The sequence below is a fragment of the Larus michahellis genome, chromosome 7 (assembly GCF_964199755.1).
Source record: "Larus michahellis chromosome 7, bLarMic1.1, whole genome shotgun sequence".
Lineage (NCBI taxonomy): Eukaryota > Metazoa > Chordata > Aves > Charadriiformes > Laridae > Larus > Larus michahellis.
This window is the reverse complement of record NC_133902.1, coordinates 41,987,840-42,009,280: the sequence shown is the minus strand read 5'-3', so window position 1 is coordinate 42,009,280 and position 21,441 is coordinate 41,987,840. Positions and strand designations below refer to the sequence as shown.

At 42.3% G+C, this 21,441-nt stretch overlaps 1 protein-coding gene across 6 annotated transcripts in view; it reads right to left on the bottom strand.

Annotated features, from left to right (window-relative positions):
* RBMS1 (RNA binding motif single stranded interacting protein 1) overlaps positions 1–21,441 on the bottom strand; it is a 147,706-nt gene that overhangs the window by 80,461 nt on the left and 45,804 nt on the right. The window contains exon 1 of one of the 6 annotated variants that reach the window (XM_074593655.1): positions 13,903–14,119. The exons of 2 other annotated variants lie outside the window; for them this stretch is intronic. In XM_074593655.1, coding sequence (XP_074449756.1) covers positions 13,903–13,965 — 63 coding nt within the window. In that variant the 5' untranslated portion in view covers positions 13,966–14,119. Of the gene's footprint in view, positions 1–13,264; positions 13,814–13,902; positions 14,120–21,441 lie in introns of those variants that run through there. 3 more of the 6 variants (XM_074593651.1, XM_074593654.1, XM_074593653.1) reach the window with 3 other exon arrangements.

Genomic DNA, 21,441 nt, shown 5'->3' with positions numbered 1-21,441 from the left:
TCTCCTGGAAAAGACAAGGAAGTCATAATTTTTGTCTATAGATGTCTCCAAATTCCTAATCTGGAACCTAAGCTGGGTTTAGTTCCGTAGAAGTCAGAGTGAAGGATTTCCTTCTCACATTTCCAGTCAGTACACCTTTTGCATCTCACAGTACTTGGTGATTATGCCCTCCGACACCTTTTTCTCTCTCCAGCTAGACAATTTTTATGCACAGGAGTAGAAAAGGAACGTTTACTTTGTTTCTTTAAGAATAGTTCCAGATGTTACAGTAATACTCATATCATTTGTTTCCTTACCAGCATACTTAATGGAGAGAGTGCCTTTCCAGCACCATTTGAGGAAACAGGGAGTAGGATACTCCAGAAGACAATGCTTAGTATACTACAAATACTACTTAATCCCATTCAGCTTGGATCAAGCAGGGCTTGTTAGCATTTGCTCGGCATCAGTCTCAACAGATCCAGGCTGTTTCTAGCAAAACTGTTCCATTGTTGTTTGATGAAAGCCAGTTCAGGCAGCATGTCTACCTCCATGGCCCAGAGAAGTTGACTGGAGAAGTCTGCTTAAGGCACAAAGTTGCTGAGCACAGATTTAAGACGATCTGCGGGCGAACTCTTTTGAATTTTAAGCCATAACAAATAGGAGCATGGGACATTTAATTTAAAATCAGCAGTTAGGGAATCTAACCAATCAGTAAATCTAATCCTCTATGCAAAGTTGTTAAAAATGTACATATTTTCCTACATGCAAGCGATCAAGAGTTAACAGATGAGAAGGAGTCCTTTCATACGTTAAGGCAATTCACCACAATACTGTGAAGACAACAAATCTGGGGACTTGACAAAACACAGCAAGAAGTTTGCTAAAATCAGCACAGCAAAATCCAGCACATGAGCCTGCTTTTATAAATAGTAGTTTGCTTCTCTTTATAAATAAGGAAACCAGTATTCCTTCAGTAGGATGAAATTCTCAAAGTTGTAAAGGTACGCAAGATTAAAACTGAAGATCATCCATAAAAACTAGGAGAAGATTTCCAAGGGTAGGTAACTTCTGGTGGAGGTCCCCAGTAGATGTCTAAGTGCACGTTAGAGATCATTTGTCTGTACTGGCCTTTGGTGGTCTGAATGTGGCATTGGGACAACTAAGAACAGCACAGAAAGCTGAAATCTTTCAAGTGTTATTGACAGGGTGTTTTAACATGGAAAGTCAACTCCTGATAAAGTTATGAAGTAGAAACTGCACTTTGAGAGACCTAGGATATGCAGATAGGGAAAAGGAAAAGGGAGGTATAAGAAAGCCAAAAAGCTTTAACATTGGTGGTTAGATCTGCTGGTCTGATAAGCTGACTTTGGTGCAGAACCAAAAAAAGAACAAAGATGACTTTGCCAGCCCTGTTGGCAGCTCAGCTTTCAAGCCAACCTTTCCCTCGGTTTGGCTGAGAAGACCGAAGAGCGATGGAGGCAATTGCTGGCCCTGTGCATCTCAGCTGGATCCGCTCTGCCATCTGGATTGCCCCACTAGCGCAAGAAAAGGCAGACGGGACAGGAACGAGGGAGAGACGTGACTGATGGCAGGCTAAGGACGACTGCGGACCCACAAACTGAGATAGCAGTTCAAAGAATAGCTTGATCTGGCAGCACGGCCAAAAGCAGCAGCCTTGACCCTACGGCTGTTCTTTCCCCCTCCTGGTGTCTCCCCCTCACTAAAAAAAAAAAAAAAAATTAAAAAAACAAAGAAAAAGGAAGTTCAGAGTGCTTGCTGCTTTTGCCATCGGTGATGACTCATGAAAGTGGTAACAAAACAGCATTAGGCTGTTAGGCTGTCAAGCAATCAGGAATTAAACCAACTTTGGTTTTACATACACAAACTAAGACAACTGCAGACTGCAGCGAATAACACGTGGTACCTGTGCCTGTAACTAAGCCTTACAAGTAAGGCAACAAGCAGCATGAACAAACCTGTCTGCTAGAACTGGTGAAATCCTGAGTACATACCACGTGCAGCAACGCTGCTCTGGCCTTAGGGTCAGATTTTCCTTATAACCTTTATCTGAAACAAACCCAAGTCAGTCTTTTCTGATTCTGTAAAGGATGATATTCTGGTAGATGCTTATCATTTATTAGATCCAATACTTTCTGATTGCTGAAAACATTCTATTTTCTCTTTACAAATGACAATCTTTTCTAAAATCCTTGTGCACACACTTCCCAAAAACCATGTGTACTTATGTCTGATTTATTTATCATTTCCTGTTCTTCTTGAAATCTGGAATTTATATTCGAATAATGCAAGCAGAAAAGCTATTCTAACTCACTTCCACAGTACTCATCAATTTCCCCTCACATTTTGCCTTCAAATTTGAAACTTCATCCTTGGTTTGAACCAAGAGATAAACTTATTTTTTTTGTAAACTACAGTTTTAACTCATGCTGCTAGTTTTTAACTCCAGAAGATTTTTATTTCTGAGAGACAAGTGGTTTTAAGTGGTTAAGAATATCATTCAGATGTCTGAAACGCAGGCACCACAATGTGACTTATTCTAAGATTAAAATGTTGGTGACTTCACAGTACATGATCATTAATGATTCCTTTTACATCCAGAAACTTAGTTCTGAAGTTACGTTACAAATGTTTAGCAACAGTATGCTTGCTGAGCAAATGCAGGATGCCATTCCTTAGTGCATCTTAAAAGTTAAAGGAAGCAACACTCCAAATAGCTGCTGGGGTGAATGTCTGACTGCATAATGAATCATTTTCATAGACACCACAGATCATTGTTAATTCTGAAATGAAAAAATACAAGAATTAGATAACACCTAGAAAAGCTTCCAGATGTACTGCTAATACAACACTTTAAATATACAAGGAATTCGACTGCCAAGATGAACTGATCCTGGCAGCACAAATAATAGTCTAACTCAGACATCTAAACGGTTATAACTGAAATAGCAGAAGCGATACAAGTGGTGCTTACAGCAGTCACCAACGTATTTCGAAGCCCATGCAGTCAGCAGGCCACGCAGGCCCATACAGCAGCGCCTGTGCGAGGGCCTCCATCTCTGGAAGGGGAAGGGACATTTCAGTTGAATCAGGTCTGCTGCTATGTATGGCTACAGATGATGAACACCATGTCAAACGCCAGTCAGGAATAAACCAGTTCATTCGGGCACAGAGCCCGGCTCATCCACAGCTTTATTAGTCATGTTCTTGTCCTTGGTACAAGAATTCAGCTGAGGAATCACAGCCCTGAACACATCAGAAAGTTATAGATAAAGGAAAATGCTTGTGATAAGCACACTTGGAACTGAAAATTAACTTTAAAACACTGCAGTGAAAGGGAATCCACCCAGCTAACGGCTAACATTTTAAGATAAATTAATCACTTGCCTCTACTTACTGCACAACTACAGTCCTGAGCGACTGCTTTCAGGTTTGTCCCACACTGTGGGCAGTTTCAAGGAATTATATTTTTAATAAGAACACTGAGCTCCACTTTTCTTAGCAGCAATCCTACATTTGCAGCTTATCAATCTGTGCAACCACTGGATGTTTAACACTAATAATCTTGTAAGTCATTATTAGTTTGCTACAGCAGTCGCAGTAAATGAAAGTTGAAAGACCATGCACTGAGTTACCTAAAAGAATAAACACTTGAATTTATGCAATTTAATTGAATCTCAAAATTAAAATAGGACAAGAGAATATTGGAATAAGGACTTCCCAGAGGAGAAAGAGCCCAAGGAGTTAATTTAGTAGGAAAGATAAGGCCACAAAACCACTAAAGCTATCTAGGTAAAAATTCTGCAAAATCTAGGCCATGGAACTTCATGGAGTTATTCCTGTTCTGAGTAATATTTTAATAATTGAACTCTGCCTTTCTGCACACTGAACTTCTGCTTCGAAATAAAGACAACTATTGCCAACAGAAAAACAACATCTACTTCTTTCTAAAACTAGAGTTCTAAATAGTTTTACCAGTCCAGTTTCTTGCCAAAGTGAACTCTGCCATTGTTATTAATCTGGAAATACAAGTAACAGTATTTGCGTGAACAATTCCATAGACTGTAAAGAAACTACTTACACAGTAAATGACAGACAGAATTTGAACACGAAGTTTTATCATTCTGAATAATGTGCTCTATCCTGAGCTTTAGAGAACAGTCTTAAATGTATACATCTATATACGTATGTGTGCATGTCTATATTCAAGATATTTAGTCCCAATTGCTGTAATATCTGACCCACTGCTGAATGTTAGTACATTTCTATACAAAAATCTATGGGAGGTAGGAAACTACTATTGACAAATACATTTTGAAGAGCCAAACCTAAACAATTTACCTAAGATTATCCAAAATATCATTGACAGGACAATCTGAACTTCATATCACCATCTTAATCCTTGTACTGTCCTTGAATAAACGTTACAGGTGTGGCTGACCTGGGACTTTTATTATCACCCAAGACAATGACTCAACACAGAACTTATTTCAGGGGAGGAAGAACGTGGAGATGGAAACCAGCTCTGAGGATTCAGTAATTTTGGAAGAGGGTCACCCGAGAAGTGTCACACCAAAAAAAGGTCTTTTGAAAGAAGGATAAAACACACAGATAGACTAGGTCTTTCATTCCGTCATCTTACATATTGCAACACAAAACCATACATTAGTAATACTAAATCAACAATAAAGTTGCAAGTGAAACATTAAAAAAGAAAGCACAAAACAGTCAGGAGCTTCAGAGCAGGGAACTCCCAACAACTCATCAGATTACGTAAAGAATGGTTACATGAAAAATCGAAGTGCCTTCTCTAACAACTAAGCCAGTCTTCAGCCCTTAGTGACTTCCCCGAGACCACGACACTCCACACCTGACTGATCTAAGAACAGTATGTTTGTTGGCAATTTGACAAAGTCTGGTTCAAAAGTTAACCTGATTTTGTCACTATAGCAATTAAAATATCAACATAACACTGAAAAAATGAATGACTTCCTTAGCCATTTCCATCTTGCATTAACCTCCATAGGATCGTGGAATATTGTAACTGGGAATGGAGGCAGCTCCTAGGACGCATCAAACAACCAAAAAACCACTGCATTCTTCTACTGGTGCCATGGTGTGCCCTAAGTTTCACTAACACCTTTAACCAACAGAAATTCTACAGAGTGAATTACATCTTGGTACTATTCGCCATAAGAGTTACTTAAATTTTCAAACATGCTCTATAGCTCCTCAAACCACAGGATATTGCTGGTTTTCTCCTTTCAAAAATTGTCCCTAGTTCTGGAATATTTACATGTTTATGCGTGCATTGGAAGCATTCTTGCCCCAAGAACATAAAGGAACAGTTATTTCTCTTTTTGTTCAAGCTAAACACTGCAGAAATGCTCTTTTAAAAATCCAGTTTTGGTAAGTGTTTCTCATGCGCACCATTGAGAGCTACATCTCCTGGAATGCTGAAGCAAAGCCCAAAACTGTCCTGTTTCAAAGGTTAGTAGCTAAGCAATTATATTAAATACCCAACTCAAATGTTTTCACCCAATTTACACAGAAGTACTTTTAAATAAGCACAAGTACTACCGTAACGAGGATCACGTAAGCCAAGTAGATTGGATGGAATAATATTAAAGCAATTTAAATACCATTTGATTCTGCTGAATGTCAGTCTAATACTAATCCTAGGACACACCAACTATTCACCTCAGGTTTCTCACTGGGGAAATTCAAAGGTCTTCTGGTTCTCTGTCTCAATAAGAACTTTTTCACGTCAGCAGTCTCACGCCAGGCAGTGGCACCACGGGGTATGGAAGTATGCACTGGCATAAGCAAGAGGCTTAAAATTCAGACCCACATTTTTAGAACTCTTCTTGAACTCATCTGGAAGACAGACCACTAAACACTTCAAAGGATCTCCTCCTGCTGGTGGTTGTTTTCATACCGCACAGAAATCTGTGGAACTGTGTGCCCAGCTCTGCTGAAGACCAGGTTTATCTGGTGTGGGTGCTGCCTTCCCAGGCTTGCAGGAGGCCATGCCATGCGTGCACACATGCGTTGGGTTGGAAGGGACCTCAAAGACCATCTCGTTCCAACCCCCCTGCCATAGGCAGGGACACCTCCCACTAGACCAGGCTGCTCAAAGCCCCATCCAGCCTGGCCTTGAACACTTCCAGGGATGGGGCATCCACAACTTCCCTGGGCAACCTGTTACAGTGCCTCACCACCCTCACAGTAAAGAATTTCTTCCTAATAGCCAACCTAAATCTACCCTCCTTCAGTTTAAAACCATTACGCCTCATCCTATCACTCCTCTCCCTGATAAAGAATCCCTCCCCGGCTTTCCTGTAGGCCCCCTTTACATACCGGAAGACCGCTGGAAGGTCTCCCCAGAGCCTTCTCTTCTCCAGGCTGAAGAACCCCAACTCTCCCAGCCTGTCCTCATAGCAGAGGTGCTCCAGCCCTCTCATCATCTTCCTGGCACTCTTCTGGACCCGCTCTAATTATGAGCAAATTATTCCCATAGGTAGAAGAGAAAGAAAAACACCACTACAGGACTTGAAATTCACCCATCATAGCATGAAATCTCCTTTGCAACATGCCAGCCATCGCTTTAGTGCTTAGCTGAAGAACACTCTAAAGCCTGGGGGGGCAGCATTGCACCTGGTGATGCCCAAGAGACATTAGCACTTCCAAAGCAGGAAAAAACAACCTACGGTCTGCTGAAAGAAGGCTGAATAATCCATCACTGACTTAAATGATAAAAAGAGTCCTCTATCCTTTACCCCCTAAACAGATTTCAAGTATAAAAGGAAATATGGAACCTTAAATCAGAGTCCCTTCTCTGAACACAACCTGAGGCAACAGGGTTGCACAATAACCAGAGTCTTCCTGGGAAGACTGGAAGTCATCTGCTACAGGGCTGCATACAAGTCCTGCACAACTGTTTTGTTTTTCTTTCCATTCCCCAGTTTTAAGAATTTCGTATTTTTCATTTGTGGATTTGTAAACAAGGATCTGCATTTGAGTTTACCCTCATCTGCCTGATGCTTTGAGTGCTTTCAGATTGTTGTGCTGACAAACTGCTATGGTTCCTGTAGGTCAGACAAACCCTAAAACAGGATTCTGAACCACCTCAAAGGAGTTGAGCGGCTACAAACATTGCTTCAGACTGTATCATAACTGGATACTCCTCCACTAAGCTGCAGCAGCCTTGGTGGGAGCCGGTAACGCCTCAGGCATGAAGTGTCCTGCAGTGACTAACAATCCTGAGAAAAGCTCCATGTAACACTCATCCAAGCTCACACCTGAATCCTGGATTTCACTCCCAAACACCCTAAAAATGGAAGTGCCACACACATACCTCGGATATCCTAAAGGACTGAATTCTAACATTGTTATGCTGTAGTACCCAGATGACACAATATATGAGCTGTAGTTAACCTAAGGAGTCATGTTTCCACTTTCTTGAAGCAAAGCACCATATGGTAGAGGAGATTCAGAGAGAAAAGAACAGAAAACAATAGAAGGTAGGGAAATAAATAAATCCCTTTCTCGTCTAAGTGGAGAAACAGGAAAAACGCTTAGAATAAGGTGTGAAAGTGCCACTGCCAATAAGAGACGCTGTCAAGAAATGGAATCAATGATGAAATAAAGTTACCTGTATTTAGTTGCTGTAAAGAAGCATTTCATTTCACAAACAGGTAAATGTCAGGCCACACTAAGTTTGATGCTCACCTTGCCCTGGTTCTTCAACCAAGGAACCAAGAGAAACGAAGCCCAACGGGGCTCCCCAGAACAATGCGTTATTTGTTTCCCCTGCAACCTCAAAGTTCTACAGTTCTACCAACCGAGTAAGTAAAATCAAAACACTCACTCTATTTGACACATCATTTTTCTAAAGCAGAATACTTTAAACAAATAAGACACACACCAGTGATTTCCTAAACTACTATGGTTAAGTGAACAACACTGCTTTTATGAGGACACATAACAAAAGGTATTATTATGTATTATACTATTATATATTTGTATATATCTGTAATTATCAGCTTTTATTTTGCAACAGACCATACTGCTGATATATCCTCATACTACACCATAAATTCAGAAAAAGACATTTTTGAAGTGTTGCAACTACATTTGTGTTTTGAACAGCTTATCACACTTCAAAACATTTGCTAGATATTTTTAAGCTGGTGCATCTCAGTGCAGGGGTTAGGCCTTAAAATTGGTATAAAATTGTATTGTTAAAAATCAATTAACATAAACTGTAATAAACATTACTAAATTTAAACTGCTCTAAATAAACTAACTCACACTGACATGAACCTAGTTCATCTTGAATCTGTTTAAAGCTGCAGTTTAAAACTACTTTGTGCGTCAATGCACAGCTGCAGCTACACTGCTTTAACTGCAGTCTCTTGAGGAAAACAGAGCTAAACCTGTGCTAACCACAGCAACCAGCCCCTACAGCACATGATTTTCTTGTTGTGTGGATGTTTTCCTAAGTTGCTGGGTTAGGAGGCTCATGCTTATCTAACCCATGGTTCCCCCCCACGTTTCTCCTTTATTCATAACTCATCCCTTCCCTTTCCTGTTGCATCAGGAAGCTGCAAATACAGTGGCTTCTGCAGGGCTGTTATAATTACCACAGTACACTGCAATTCTGAAACGTATGCAAAATAACTAACAATTACTTCAACAAGGTTTCTGAAAGCATTTAAATGTGGTTCTCTTGGCTTTCTAGAAAACTTCTGACCAACATGCTTCATCAAAGATCAAAACACCTCCATGCACCTCTTCATTAGGACTACAGCTTTATAAGCCTTCACAGCATTCCTTAAGTAAGCTATTTTAAAAATAATCTGATGTAGAAACAGAGAAAAACATTCGTAAGAAGCCAGAAACAGAGCCATGAGGGAAAGCCAGGAAAAAAGTTCCTATTCTCCACTGACTTCTTTTGTTATACACCATCTCACACAACAAACAAAGATCAATTTTAATGAAGACGTTACAGATGAAAAAAAAAAAACACAGACCAAAATGGCTATCATATGAAGCGACCATTATTTTTATTTACTTGGTTGCAGCACTGTGCGGATGCTCTAGGAGTCACCTCAAGCTCTCGGGAAAGGATTTTCCCCTCCCTTCCTTCCTTCCCCTCTCCTCCCTGCCAGTAATCCTAGTTTGAAGGATCTAACCCTTCTGAAATGTGTTAACTCAAGCAATTTTTTTTTTTAACGGTTGGAAGTTTCAGGAAAAAAAAAAAATGAACCCAAAACAAAACAGCAGATGTTCGAGACACAGACTTCTATTTTCCCTTCCATGTGAAGCTTAATGGCAGAGAGTCATACTTTAAACAATAACGCTTCCAAAGAGATAAAAATATATTGTTCACCCCAATGGAAATACTAAACAAAAACTTCAAATTGCTAAATACAGATAAGACAATCATATCGCTTTTCATAATCTATAACATCATGCCTGACAAGATAAGGTGCTTCCTTTTATTTCTTTCATTCACGTTTGTGTTACAAGTATAGAAACCCACTGACTGAGCAGTTTTGCTCCCTCGAGAATAAAGCAGAACTTCATAAACAATCTTACAGATGCACTTAAAAACTTAAAATAGCTGGTACTTAACATAAGAGCTGAGTCTTGTTAAATCCAGGTAGACCCTTTAACATAGTATAAAATGTAAAGGGATATAGACTCTGTCAGTGCAAACCAATGAAACAAAATGAAATAATCCTTATAGTTCTGGAAAGAAACAAACAAAAATAAACTAATCCCATTTTTGTAGGTAACCAAAGATATATCTGTTCATTCTTAGGCTCCTAAACCTCCCCCCGCAGCCCTGTGTATACACCCAAGAGGTGTAAAGTCAGTTTGGTCTGGTCTGCTCACTGGAGCTGCCTGGTTTGAGTTATGACCGTGCCCAGGTCTTGCAAGTTTAATGAGGTTCCTTCTCACACACACAGACACCACACACAGCGCCAACTGGGAAATAATAAAGTAGGATTACAGGTGTAGCTTCTTGATACTTTAAACTTATAGATAGGGTGAAAAGCTCATCTACATTTTTAGCCTAAGATTGGCAAAAGCTTTCTTCACTTAACCGTCATTAGGAACCCACTCTCATCTTCAACTTTTAACAAAGCCCAACCTGCGACATGGCACTTCATGTTAACAGACCTGCATGAAAAGATTAATCAGAAGCTTTGTATGTCTCTCCTTACACAGGCCGAACACCAAATCAGTGTTAAATTCCTCACGTGCAGCTACACCCTGTTAATCTGCTCGAAAGCAGCAAACTATGTAAATCTCCTTACACTGGCAAGATAAACATTACACTCATAGAAACGTAACAAGAACCAGTATTACTGGGCAAAGCTGTTAAAAGGGAGAGAGGCACTGGGCTTCCAGAGCACCCAGGCCGTGGGACCCTGCGCTGGCCTTCATCCCAGACCTCCAGAGCTGCTCCTGGCTTCCTCTTGGAGAAACCTGAGAGCAGAGAAACCTCCCTGCACAAAGCCATTGAAAACCCCTAATCAAATAGCTGCACTAGCTCTGTAGATTCAAGGAGCAGATGGCAGGAGAAAGCCTAATTTTCCATTTACGATAATTTTACAGAGTGTAGAAATATTTACTTCAGAGGAGAGCCTCCCGATTTACATGAGAATAGCGAAAGTGGGAGGAGGGACAGAGTATCATCACGTTCTCAGCACCCACAAACCAAGAGCTAAGCGAGCCTGTATTAAGCAGGATATTGTATGTCATTTTGTTTCCTTCGCATTATGGACGCACACATGTGCATTCTTTGCATAGCTCGAGTAACCTTGTTAGTAAAAATATTAGCTTACACCTACCTTTTTCAGATAGGATGCACGGCCATGAGCATTGTGATAGGCTATTACTGCAGATGCTGTATGGCTTTCATTCTTTAACTAGACCTGAATCTGCATTTCAACCCAATTGTCAGATGAGTTGCCACTCATTTAAGCAACATCTAACTTTTAAGCCTGGCAGGAGAATTTTTAATATGCCTGTCTGCCCATAACACGGGAAATCCTTTCAAAAATACAACTTCAGAGACCATGTTTTAGTATTCTTACAAGTACTCTAAAAGAGAGAAAAAAATTAGGCACCACCCAATCGAATCTGACCTGAAACCCAGGATGTTGACTGGCTCCTACATGCCTGAGATACTCACTGAAATAGATACAGCAGATAACAAGCATAATACTGTAAGCACAGATTCGTTTATAAAACAAAACAAAGTTTCTTGGGAAAACAAAAAGAGAGCGTGGGTAAAGCTCTGGACCTGCTGTACCTAAGTAGTATTTTATCAACATTTTAAATGAAGGCAGAATTTCACATCCCATTACAGTGCCTTAAAAATAAATCAAGAGAGCATCACCTTGCCTTTTACCAAGAAATCACTCACCTTTTCACCTGAATCCATTACAGAATCTTAAAGATGAAACAGGAAAATACTAAAACTGCACTGCTCTTATATTACCCTGATATCATGTATGTTACAGTACTGATGGAGACATACAAGCTACTCAAACAATTTTAGTTTCATTTCTAAGGCACTTGAATTTTTTTCAGCTTCATATACTACATGTTGTTAGCATAGGAAATCTAATTTCTCCTTCTAGAGACAATAGTAGATGACTTTTCCTACACTAACAGTACCTAGTGTCTCAGACTAAAGCACAATTATAGCTCAGTTGTCTGACTATGGGTTACGCAGAGCACACAGAGACTTCATCTGGACTATTCTTAATTATCAGGAGTTGAAAAATTAGGCTCATAACAGTCTTCAGCACTGTTTGCCATCAGCTCGCCCCTGCAGGTGAAGTCTGAGTGAAAGGCAGATCAGAAAGTCAATCTTTAAACGACCTTAGTCTACATGAATGAAGTTAATAGGAGTTTCCCGCGGACTTAAATGGAGAAAGGCACGGGCCCTGGCTTCTCATGTAGGAAGTGTTGGAGCAGAGAATGGCTACACACTAACAAAAGAAACCTTTGGTACCCAGGGTCTTAAGCCCACATAATACCCCCCCCCATTTATTTCTTTCTCTGCCTATTGGGGGGAAAAAAAAAAGGCTCTGTTTGTTTTTCTGATTCAGTCGGCCCTTTTAGCTCTTTGAATCTAAGGAGTGCACTGTGAAAAGAAGAGCATCTTATCAGCCCGCTCCAGGCCGGCAGGAGAACTCCCATCCGCAGGCAAACACAGGCCGGTCCCGCCGCCCGCCCTCCGCGCACCGACACCCTGCCCGGCGCCCCGGCAACACCGCCGGCCCCAGGGGGCCTGCCTTAATTAATGGGCCTTTCAGGTAAGGGTAAGAAAATAGTACCTAATAAATTGGCTTCATTTACAAAGTATGCAGGAGCACCAGACAAGATCATCGGCGTGGGCGGACCCAGGGCATTTATTAAAAACAAACCCAAAGCAGCACACACAATAAGCGTGTTTTATTATGTATGGACTTGAACACTTCGAGTACAAGATCCAAAGATAACTCCACGCACTGTTAGGCAGCATCTGCAGGGCGCTACCGAGATAACGCGCCGGTGATTCTTATCAAAAAAGGTATTTCTATAAAATAGGGGAGGAGGAGAAAGGGAATAGCGAATTTTGTTTAAGCTTCAAAAAAATACGAGCGCCTAACTTTCCCTGTCGTGCAGGGCAGCCACGCAGATCACACGTCGTCCCACTGAGAATTCAACATTTCGAAGCCCATTTTCCCATTATTTCCATGAAACCCCTGGCTGTGCGCGGCGGGGAGATGCGGTCTGCTATTTCTGCCCCTTAACGAATTCTGACCGCGAGCGAAACAGGACAAATCCCGCACTGTCGCTAACCGAACCCGTCAAATTCCTTGTTTCAGCTGCTAAGGGCAGCAGACACGGAAAGATTTTTCCTCACCTGGAAAGAAGCCTGCCATAGTATTTTTGGCATGCTTTGTCAAGCCGGGAGCTTGTCAGTGACCTCTACTCCATTTACCCTCTGGCACACAAACACACAGCACACTTTCCGATGGACTTGAAAAGTAAGAATTTTTTTTTTTTTTTTAAATCAGAGTCAATGAAAAATAACACGCTTCGCAGTAAAGAATGTAACACTAATGCCAACGTTTTTGGGGGGACAAAAGTGAAAAGCGCAGCCGAAGAGACAACGGCCCAGCAAGGTTGTATTACAACCCAACTATTTCAACTATATTATTTCCAGCGACCAAACAAACAAACAAAGAAATACCTCTTTCAGCACAGCTCCATAGATGCGAGTGCTCCGAGCTTATCGGAGCGATCTGTCTGCCCATAAAATGTCACAGGATTTCCCTTGTGCGCTTCAAGGGGGGGAGAAGGGGCAAGTCCGAAGCGCGGCAGAGGGTTTTCCGAAGGCGGTTTGAAAGAAACACCGCGCCGCGATCCGCTCATTTCAACGCCGAGCGAAAAACATCCAACCCGAAGTTTCGCTCTGCGGCCCGTGTTGCAACACCGGCTCCTTTCCAACTTGTTGCCGAGCTCAGCAGGGCCGGCGTCCGCCCGGCCCCCCGCGGCCCCCCGCACCGCACCGCGCCGCTCGGCCCGGCCGCTAAGGTCACCCGGCGGAGGCCGCCCGGGCACTCGGCAAGGTCACGGCGCAGCTTTTAAGAGGGGGCGAACGAAAAAAAAAAAAAAAAAAAAGCAAAAGAAGAAAAAATAAAAAAAAAGGAAAAAGAAAGAGTTTCTTTTTGTAAATCCCAGCTCTGGAGAAGCTAACAGGCTGCAAGTTGCAACTCCCTCAAGTCGCCACCCCTCTCCCCACTCCTCCCCCAGCACCTCGGGGGGGTGTGGGGGGGAAAGCGGGGGGTGGGGGAGCCACAAACACCCACACCCCCACTCCGCTCTTACCTGCTTCCGATACGGGGTCCGGCTGCCGCCCGCCGCGCTGCTGTTGCTGCTGGGGAAGATCATCGCCCCGCCTGATCCCCGGCTGCCCCTCGGGATGGGGAGCAACTTTGGCGGCCGCCGGGCTGCGGCGCGGCGGGGCTGCAGGGCTCTCCCCGCCTCCGTGCCTTCCCCGCCGGCTGCGGTTCTTCGTTGCCCCCCCTGCCCTTCCCCGACCCCCCCCGCTCCGCCCCGCTCCGCGACGACCCTACCCCTCCGCGGCCGCCCAGCCTGCCATCAACGGGCTCTCATTGACCGCCGCCGGCTTCCCCAGCCCAGCCCCGACGGACCCCACCTCCCGCCGGCCTCAACCACCGCCCAGAAAGAGGGAGGGAAGGCGGGAGGGAGGGAAGAGAACGGAGGGCCGAACCCGCAACGAGGAAGAGCGGAGCGGGCAGGGTGCCCGCCTCCGGGCTGCGCGGGGGCGGGGAGGGGGGGAAGGCGGTGCGGAGAGGGGCGCGGCGCCGGGGGAGGCGCGGAACGGGGCGGCGGGCGCCCCCCGCGGCTCGCAATGGTTGCGCCTGAGCGGAGGGGCGGCGGGCCCGCGGCTCGCAATGGTTGCGCCTAAGCGGGGGGGGGCGGGCCCGCGGCGGAATGCGCGGCACGCGGGGCCAGGCGCAATTTGCGCCTGGCCCCGCGTGCCGCGCATTCCGCCGCGGGCCCGCCTGCTCTGAGTGCAATAAATATTGTAGTTTTTAACTCGAAAGTTTTTCATGCTTAGCGACGGGGAGAGGGGGAGGAACATCCGGCCAAAGCCCTCATTAACGCCTCGAGGCCAGCATTTGGGAAGCAGGGGGAAATTTCTGGTTTTCTTCACAAAATTTGGGGCCGAGGAAACGTTGCGCTTCTTGGGCAGCAAGATTGGGACACGCGGAGAAAAGGGCGGTTCCACCTTCACTCGCTATTACCCTGCATTGTTTACATTATATACGTTTGCATTACCCACTGATGCTGGTAATCTAGTTTTTAAGAAGTCCAGAGTTACAGTTCTGTCAAGCCACAGAGTTTCTGATTGGTGACACTGCCAAAGACCTGGTACGGGCACGCGTCATCAGGCACCTTTTGGTTTCTCTTCCTCTTTCTGATAACATCGTGGCCCTAATCTCACACACGCAAACGTGACAATGGGAAACAGCTGGGAAGAAGCAACAAATTGCCAGGTAGTTCATTACTGAAAAGCCGAGTAACATTGTGTCACCTGATGTTAGTATCTACAAAAGCCATAATCTTCAGTTACTTAGTTTCCTAGAAATAATCACTGACTATTTTGGTATCCTAATACATTGCCACCACAGATCAGAGCCCATCCGAGTACAGTCAGTGGTAAGAAAGCACCGTCAGCTGGCAGAACTAAATTCTGCATAACTTAACTTTTTTTTCTGCTTTCGAGTCTTAAAATGTATCTCATTCAGTTTGACCTTGATTTGGTAACACAAGTTTGAGGGCTGCTAGTACTGGGTGAAAAGCACTACAGCCACATGGTGATCGCTGCCACTCAAAAATGTTTGATGGAATAAATTTGTACCGGCAGACTTTACACAAGATCAGGTACCGCCTGTCTGTACTACCCTAACTTCATGCTGGATCACGGATCATTTGTATTCCCACTGCTGGCATAAAGTTAGCACAGAGGCTTAAAGCTAGAATAAAATTATATTCCCTGGTCTGGTGAAGGCTGTAGCCTTATGCCTGCTTTGCTATATCAGCTGGCATCACTGCTGAAAAAAGCAATGGTTCAGCAACTGATTCTGGGTGAAACATTTTTGGGTTTTTTTAATTTTATTCTTTTCTGTCTGATCAGGTTAGTTTTCTTCCAGATCATTTCCTTTGTCTGGTTCAGCATGTGGCTGTGTTACTGCGTGTGCCAGCGTAATGGAGGAGGTAGTATGGGAGCAAAAATAGGCAGGGGTGAGAGGGTGGATATGACTGCTTGTTTTGGCAGCAGTATCAGATTATATTGGCTTAATATGTTCATGTACCTGTGGCTTAATTTGATAGAAACATAGCTGTGTGCTCATGCCTTCCCGAGATGTACTACATACAGTAGGCGATCTGTGCTCCGGTCTTACTTATTATAGCCCCACGGTCCCCGATGACACAATCGGATTCAGTGCTGAAACACTGTCTTAAAGCAGTATAAACTGTAATGGTGACAGGCTACTTCTCCTGCTCAAATCTGTATTCCCAAATGAAAAATAGAAACAGTATTTTTCTGCACAGTGTTCCCATCACCAGAGGGATGAAAAAGCTTACCTCCGCTAACACCTACAGGAGGGCTTTGTTAGCTGGAGATGTGTAGAGCGACCACACCTTCCCCTCACGGGGGGGAAAAGCTTTTCAAAACCCATCAATCATCCCTTGCTTCCTTCCTTCTCCTCTTCCTGCCCCATCCCCCAGGGAAGAGGCTGGAGGGATGTAAACACTAGATGCTCAATTGGGCCTATTCTCAGATGCTGTCATACCAGGGAAGGCACTCAAGAATATTCCAAAGCAGTAGCTGAAACGCTGCCGTCTTGCCCTCCCTGCCACCACATGTCCCACAGCTTCCCGTGATTCGGACATGGATTTCCCTCTCTTGGATTCAGTATGTGACACATTTCTGTCAGTTACCATTACTCTCTTTCCTAACATATTGAAAACACACAACAACAAATATAATACTGTAAACATCTACCAGATCACAATCAAACGGTATCTCCTTATTTGTTGTTGTAAAAGAAAAACAGGCCACAGAATTTTGTGGCAAGAAAACCTTGATGTCCTATCCTAAGTGCTAATCTATCTATCAATATTTTCTGTTCTTTATAAAACACTTGAGTAATCTGCCTCCATTTTTGCCTCACATGGGGAAAGAGCTGCCTTTCAATGGCTATGATGAGGTTACCAAGAATACAGAGCCAGACTCCTCACAGCAGTGAGGGGAGGAAGGGGACAGCAGACCTAAATTGAAACGAGGGAGTTTCTGACTGGACATGAGGAAGCCAGGCATTGCCCAGAGGGGCTGGGCACTCTCCATTCTTGAACGTTTTCAAGACCAGACTGTGTACAGCCCTCAGCAACCCGACCTGATGCCTCCGCAGATGCCGCTTTGGGCTGGAGGTTGGACTAGAGATCCCCTGAGGTCCCTGCCAAGCTCAACCTACACTTATACGAAAAAGCTGCTTTGTTCTTACTCCAGAACACAGTCAAAATGATTTCTGTGTAAAACCCTCTATTTGAGATTAAGTTGATAAGGCTCAAGATAATGTCCTGGACTTTTCAGTACATGTACAGTGATATATCAGTGCAAGATACTGACAACAGTTTTCCTACATATTTTCTGGGATGTAAGCAACATGCCTTGTTTGCAAAGAATAGTCTCAGTCTTACTCATTTGGAAATCCCAAAACGGAGACACCTAATCTATAAAATGTATAAAGATGTGATAATTTAAATCATATTTTCAAGGGCTTTATTATTAACCATGTTACAACAGGTGTGAACAGACTTGCAGGTAGCCAGGCATCTTGCTGCTTAGAGTTATAAATGAGCAATTCATTTTGATCCCGAGGGAAAAAGGTGACCGTAGGGTCTAAGAAAATCTAAATATCTGTATAAATTATGTTCAGAGCTTCTTTAAATTACCTAGAGTTACTTATTCAGAAATAAGGAAAACTTGCTGAGCAGACCTGATGTGTTTTGGAGCTACAATGTTGTAATTACATATTCTGTTTGGTTTGGTTTGGGTTTTTTTTTATGTACAGTTCAGAAATTTAGGTTTGCAGAGAGACTGGGTAAATACAGAAAGAAAGATCTCTCTGAAAACCTGTAGACAATTGGAAGCCCTCAAGAATCTTTCCAGTAACGTTTATCAATCTTAAGAAATCTACTAGACTGGCAAAACTAAGCCATTATTTTAAAAACAGTTCTACCCATTTAAGCTGCTACTTTACCATTTCTGTTCTAAATCAAATCCCTGGCTTCCCTTATTTATCTCAAAATTCAACCTCAGTAGCTATTTCCCCTCAGGGCATTCAGTGCCTCTGTCGGACAGATGGTCCCTTGGCCCTGGATCTGCTTTAAAAGGGAAACTTTCAGTCTATTGCAAAACCCTGCGAGTCCAGATTGAATTTCCTGACTCTCCTCACAGCCCTGCTCTCCTGGCCACTTCAGGGCCTCCCAAAGACCCATTAGTGGAGGAGTGATTACGGGAACCTCATTTCCCCGCTTTGACGGGACCAAGCAGACCTATGGGCTTCCCACCACAACGCTCGCTTGCTTGAGGATCCATCCTCTCATCACACCCAGTCACAAGTAAAAAGATACAAACCGGAACTGAACCACAAAAACGCAAAAATAGTTTGAAATACTCTATGCAAACCAAGGAAAGAGCACACAGGGCTGAACTTTGAGAGGTATTAAGCATTTCCTGAAAAGTGTTAATAATGGGGTATGGGAAGCTAAGTATTGTGCAGAAGCAGATTTTTAATTTTAGGCTTGAATTCATCTATTCAGAACTGAAAGCAAGAAAAGCATTTATAACGGCCAAAGGAATAAAGTAAACTTAATTACATGGGAAGCTCCTTTCGAGATAAATAATCTCGTAATTAATTGTTTTTATTATTATTTAAGTATTCCCAGTACACAGGTAATGAAAAAAAAATCTGCCTCTTGCTAAATGAGGATGAGAAGAAAACATCAGTAGAAATGGAACATAGTAATGCCATGAACATGCGAAACACTTTCTATACAAAAACTTCTGTAAATTTTCTTTTTTTTTAGAAAAATAAAAATATTAAGAAACAATGACTTCTGCAGAAGTGTATGATCTACTAAGAGTGAGGTATTGCACACACAATTGAGAAGCCGTTGTTTAAGACTGCAGTCTTCAAAATAATCACAGGAATATATTCAATAATAAGAAAAGAACCTCCATGACAATCACAACCAAAAGGGGAAGACAAATAATTTTTTCCATCTGTACCGTTTCAAATATTGGTACCAAGATACCAAATTATTTATATTCTAGATTAGAATACAAAAAACCGATGCCATTTCATCACTCATTACAAAATACCTGTGCACAGTCACTGTAACAGATTTCTTTTAATTCGAACTCATCAGCTCATTCTCTCTGGGAATCCTCCAACTTTTTTTTTTCCCATCACCTCACAGGATTTTTCCCTTAAATCCAACAGCTCTCTGTGAGAAACAGAGCAGTTCTCTGCTCACAGAACGCCTCTGCTGTGGCCACTGGGTTTCTGCCTCCCATGACAGGTTTTGACTCCTCCTATTCATTTTAGCTTGCAGTTCATTCCTTCCATGCTTCCTTAAATGTTCTTGGAAGGACACTTTATAAATTGCACAATTATAAATAATTGTTGCCATTCCTTCAGTGATGACTGGTGTTAAGAATATGAACATAGAGAGCAACACAATCTCTTGTTAATGCCATGCCAGCATTTTGTATTATGGAATGCATTATTTATTCTTTGAAAGCCACAACAAGATACTTCCTTATAGAAGTATTTCCACTGTCAAACAAACAGCCCCTTCCTAAACACATCCTGTACATTCTGGGAAGCACAAGTATGAAACAGAATTATTGTAAAGGATTACTACTTAACAGGAATTTAAGGAGGCCGCTGATATTTGGTAATTAAAACACAGGGCAAAACCCAATCTTGATTTGTGGAATTAACTAAAATGGCTCTAAAAGATCTGAGTTCTGCCATTAGCTTGATAATGTTGCCAGACACTTGTTTGAAACTATAAAGCAGTCAAAGCCTGCAAACAGTTGCCAGAGTTATTGTAAAGCAAAATAATAAACTCTGTCTGAAATGACAAAGTATATTGGTTTTTTCTGCTTTGTTATTAACTATGTAGGAAGTTGTTCATCATTATATTAAAACATATTTATGTTTTAAGTGAGACTACTAAGAAGAGCTCGCTGTTTTGACATGCTTTCTTGACTGTGTATATTTTACATTTTGTGCAGAATAAATTCATGGAACCGTAGAAGGTGGCAGCAAAAATATTTGCTAAGTATTTTCTAGGAAACATTGATTCTGTACAGCTATTTTAATTTTTTTACATATTTTACATACTTACATTTTAATACAAATATTAATAAAAGATGAAGCAAAATGTGGAAATACATAAATATTTTTTCTAAAACCTGACATTTAGTATGGTTCTAGAGTAGGGTTATAGCTGCTGGTTTTCCAACAGAAAAGAGGCTCTTTCAAGGCACAATGTGTTCAATTTTGGTGTGCTGGATTTTCTTGGACGAAATTTTTCATGGTGTGGGCCAGGCTTCAATGGTTACTATTTTACTAGAATCTTAGAAATAAGAAAGAAAAGACATGAAAAGAGTCCTACAATTAAAATATGTTTAAAGATTGAGAACAGTTAATGACCCTGAAAATATAAATCATTGCGCAGTGGTTAGAGTGGAAGGTCTGACTGAAAATCAGCCAGACATAAATTTTATTCCTTTGTATGTTGTTTTCTTGGTATCTATCCATGAAATAGCTTCAGATTTGTCAGTACTCTGCAGTTATGGAAAAAAATATATATATTCAGACCCTTACCTGGTCTTTCCACATCTATAAAACAGGAGATACACATTGAAGGCTTGAATGAAGCATGCACTATTTGCATGGTAAGCAAATTTTGTACTAGAGCAACGAGGAGCAGGCTGGAATCGCAACACACACTATATCCAAAATGACTCATTATGGAAAAAGGCGGGGGGGGCTGGAAGCAGAAAACGTCACTTAAAATATGCCAAAAAAAGATGGAGTTACTGTCACCAGCACAAACCCAGGCTTGCACACTTGAGCTATGGGGTTGAAGAACACCCAAGGAAAAACCAGCCGAGATGCCACTCTGCAGACCTCTGCTGCAGACAGCAGCCACACTGGCAGGAGCGACAAGCCAGGCTGGAGACTGTGTACGGTAGGTGTATACCTGGGAATATCTTGGAACAAATCCACAAAACACGTCTCTTTCCAAATAATGTTGTTGTCCTAAGATGACTCTTCTTGCTTTTTTTTTTTTTCTTTCCCTGGAACGAAGTCCTGTTGTGTTTGTTTGACAAATACTAGTGGTCAAGTGAAGAACCGACAGCTCTACCTGCCGACAAGCACTGTGCAAATTTTTCCTGTCCTCACACACATCCCTGTCAATTAACCTCATTTCTGACCTGCAAATGTCTTTACAGTGCTCAAACTCCCCTGAGGACACTGACTGCTCTCGGGTGTCCATTTACATCATCTCTGTTGGAGTGTGAGAAACTCATTTCCATATAGATTTCAAAGGGACATATAAATTTTATCTGTTTCAAAATTATAGCCTTTACCCTCCAAGTTGGTTTTATAATCACATGTAAACAGAAAAACATTTGTTTATAATACACAATCTGATTATAATGACCTAATTTAGAGTATGAAGGGAAGAAACAGCATCATGTGGCAGAAGTTAAGCAAACATTCAATAATGAGTCTGAATCTTATCTCATTT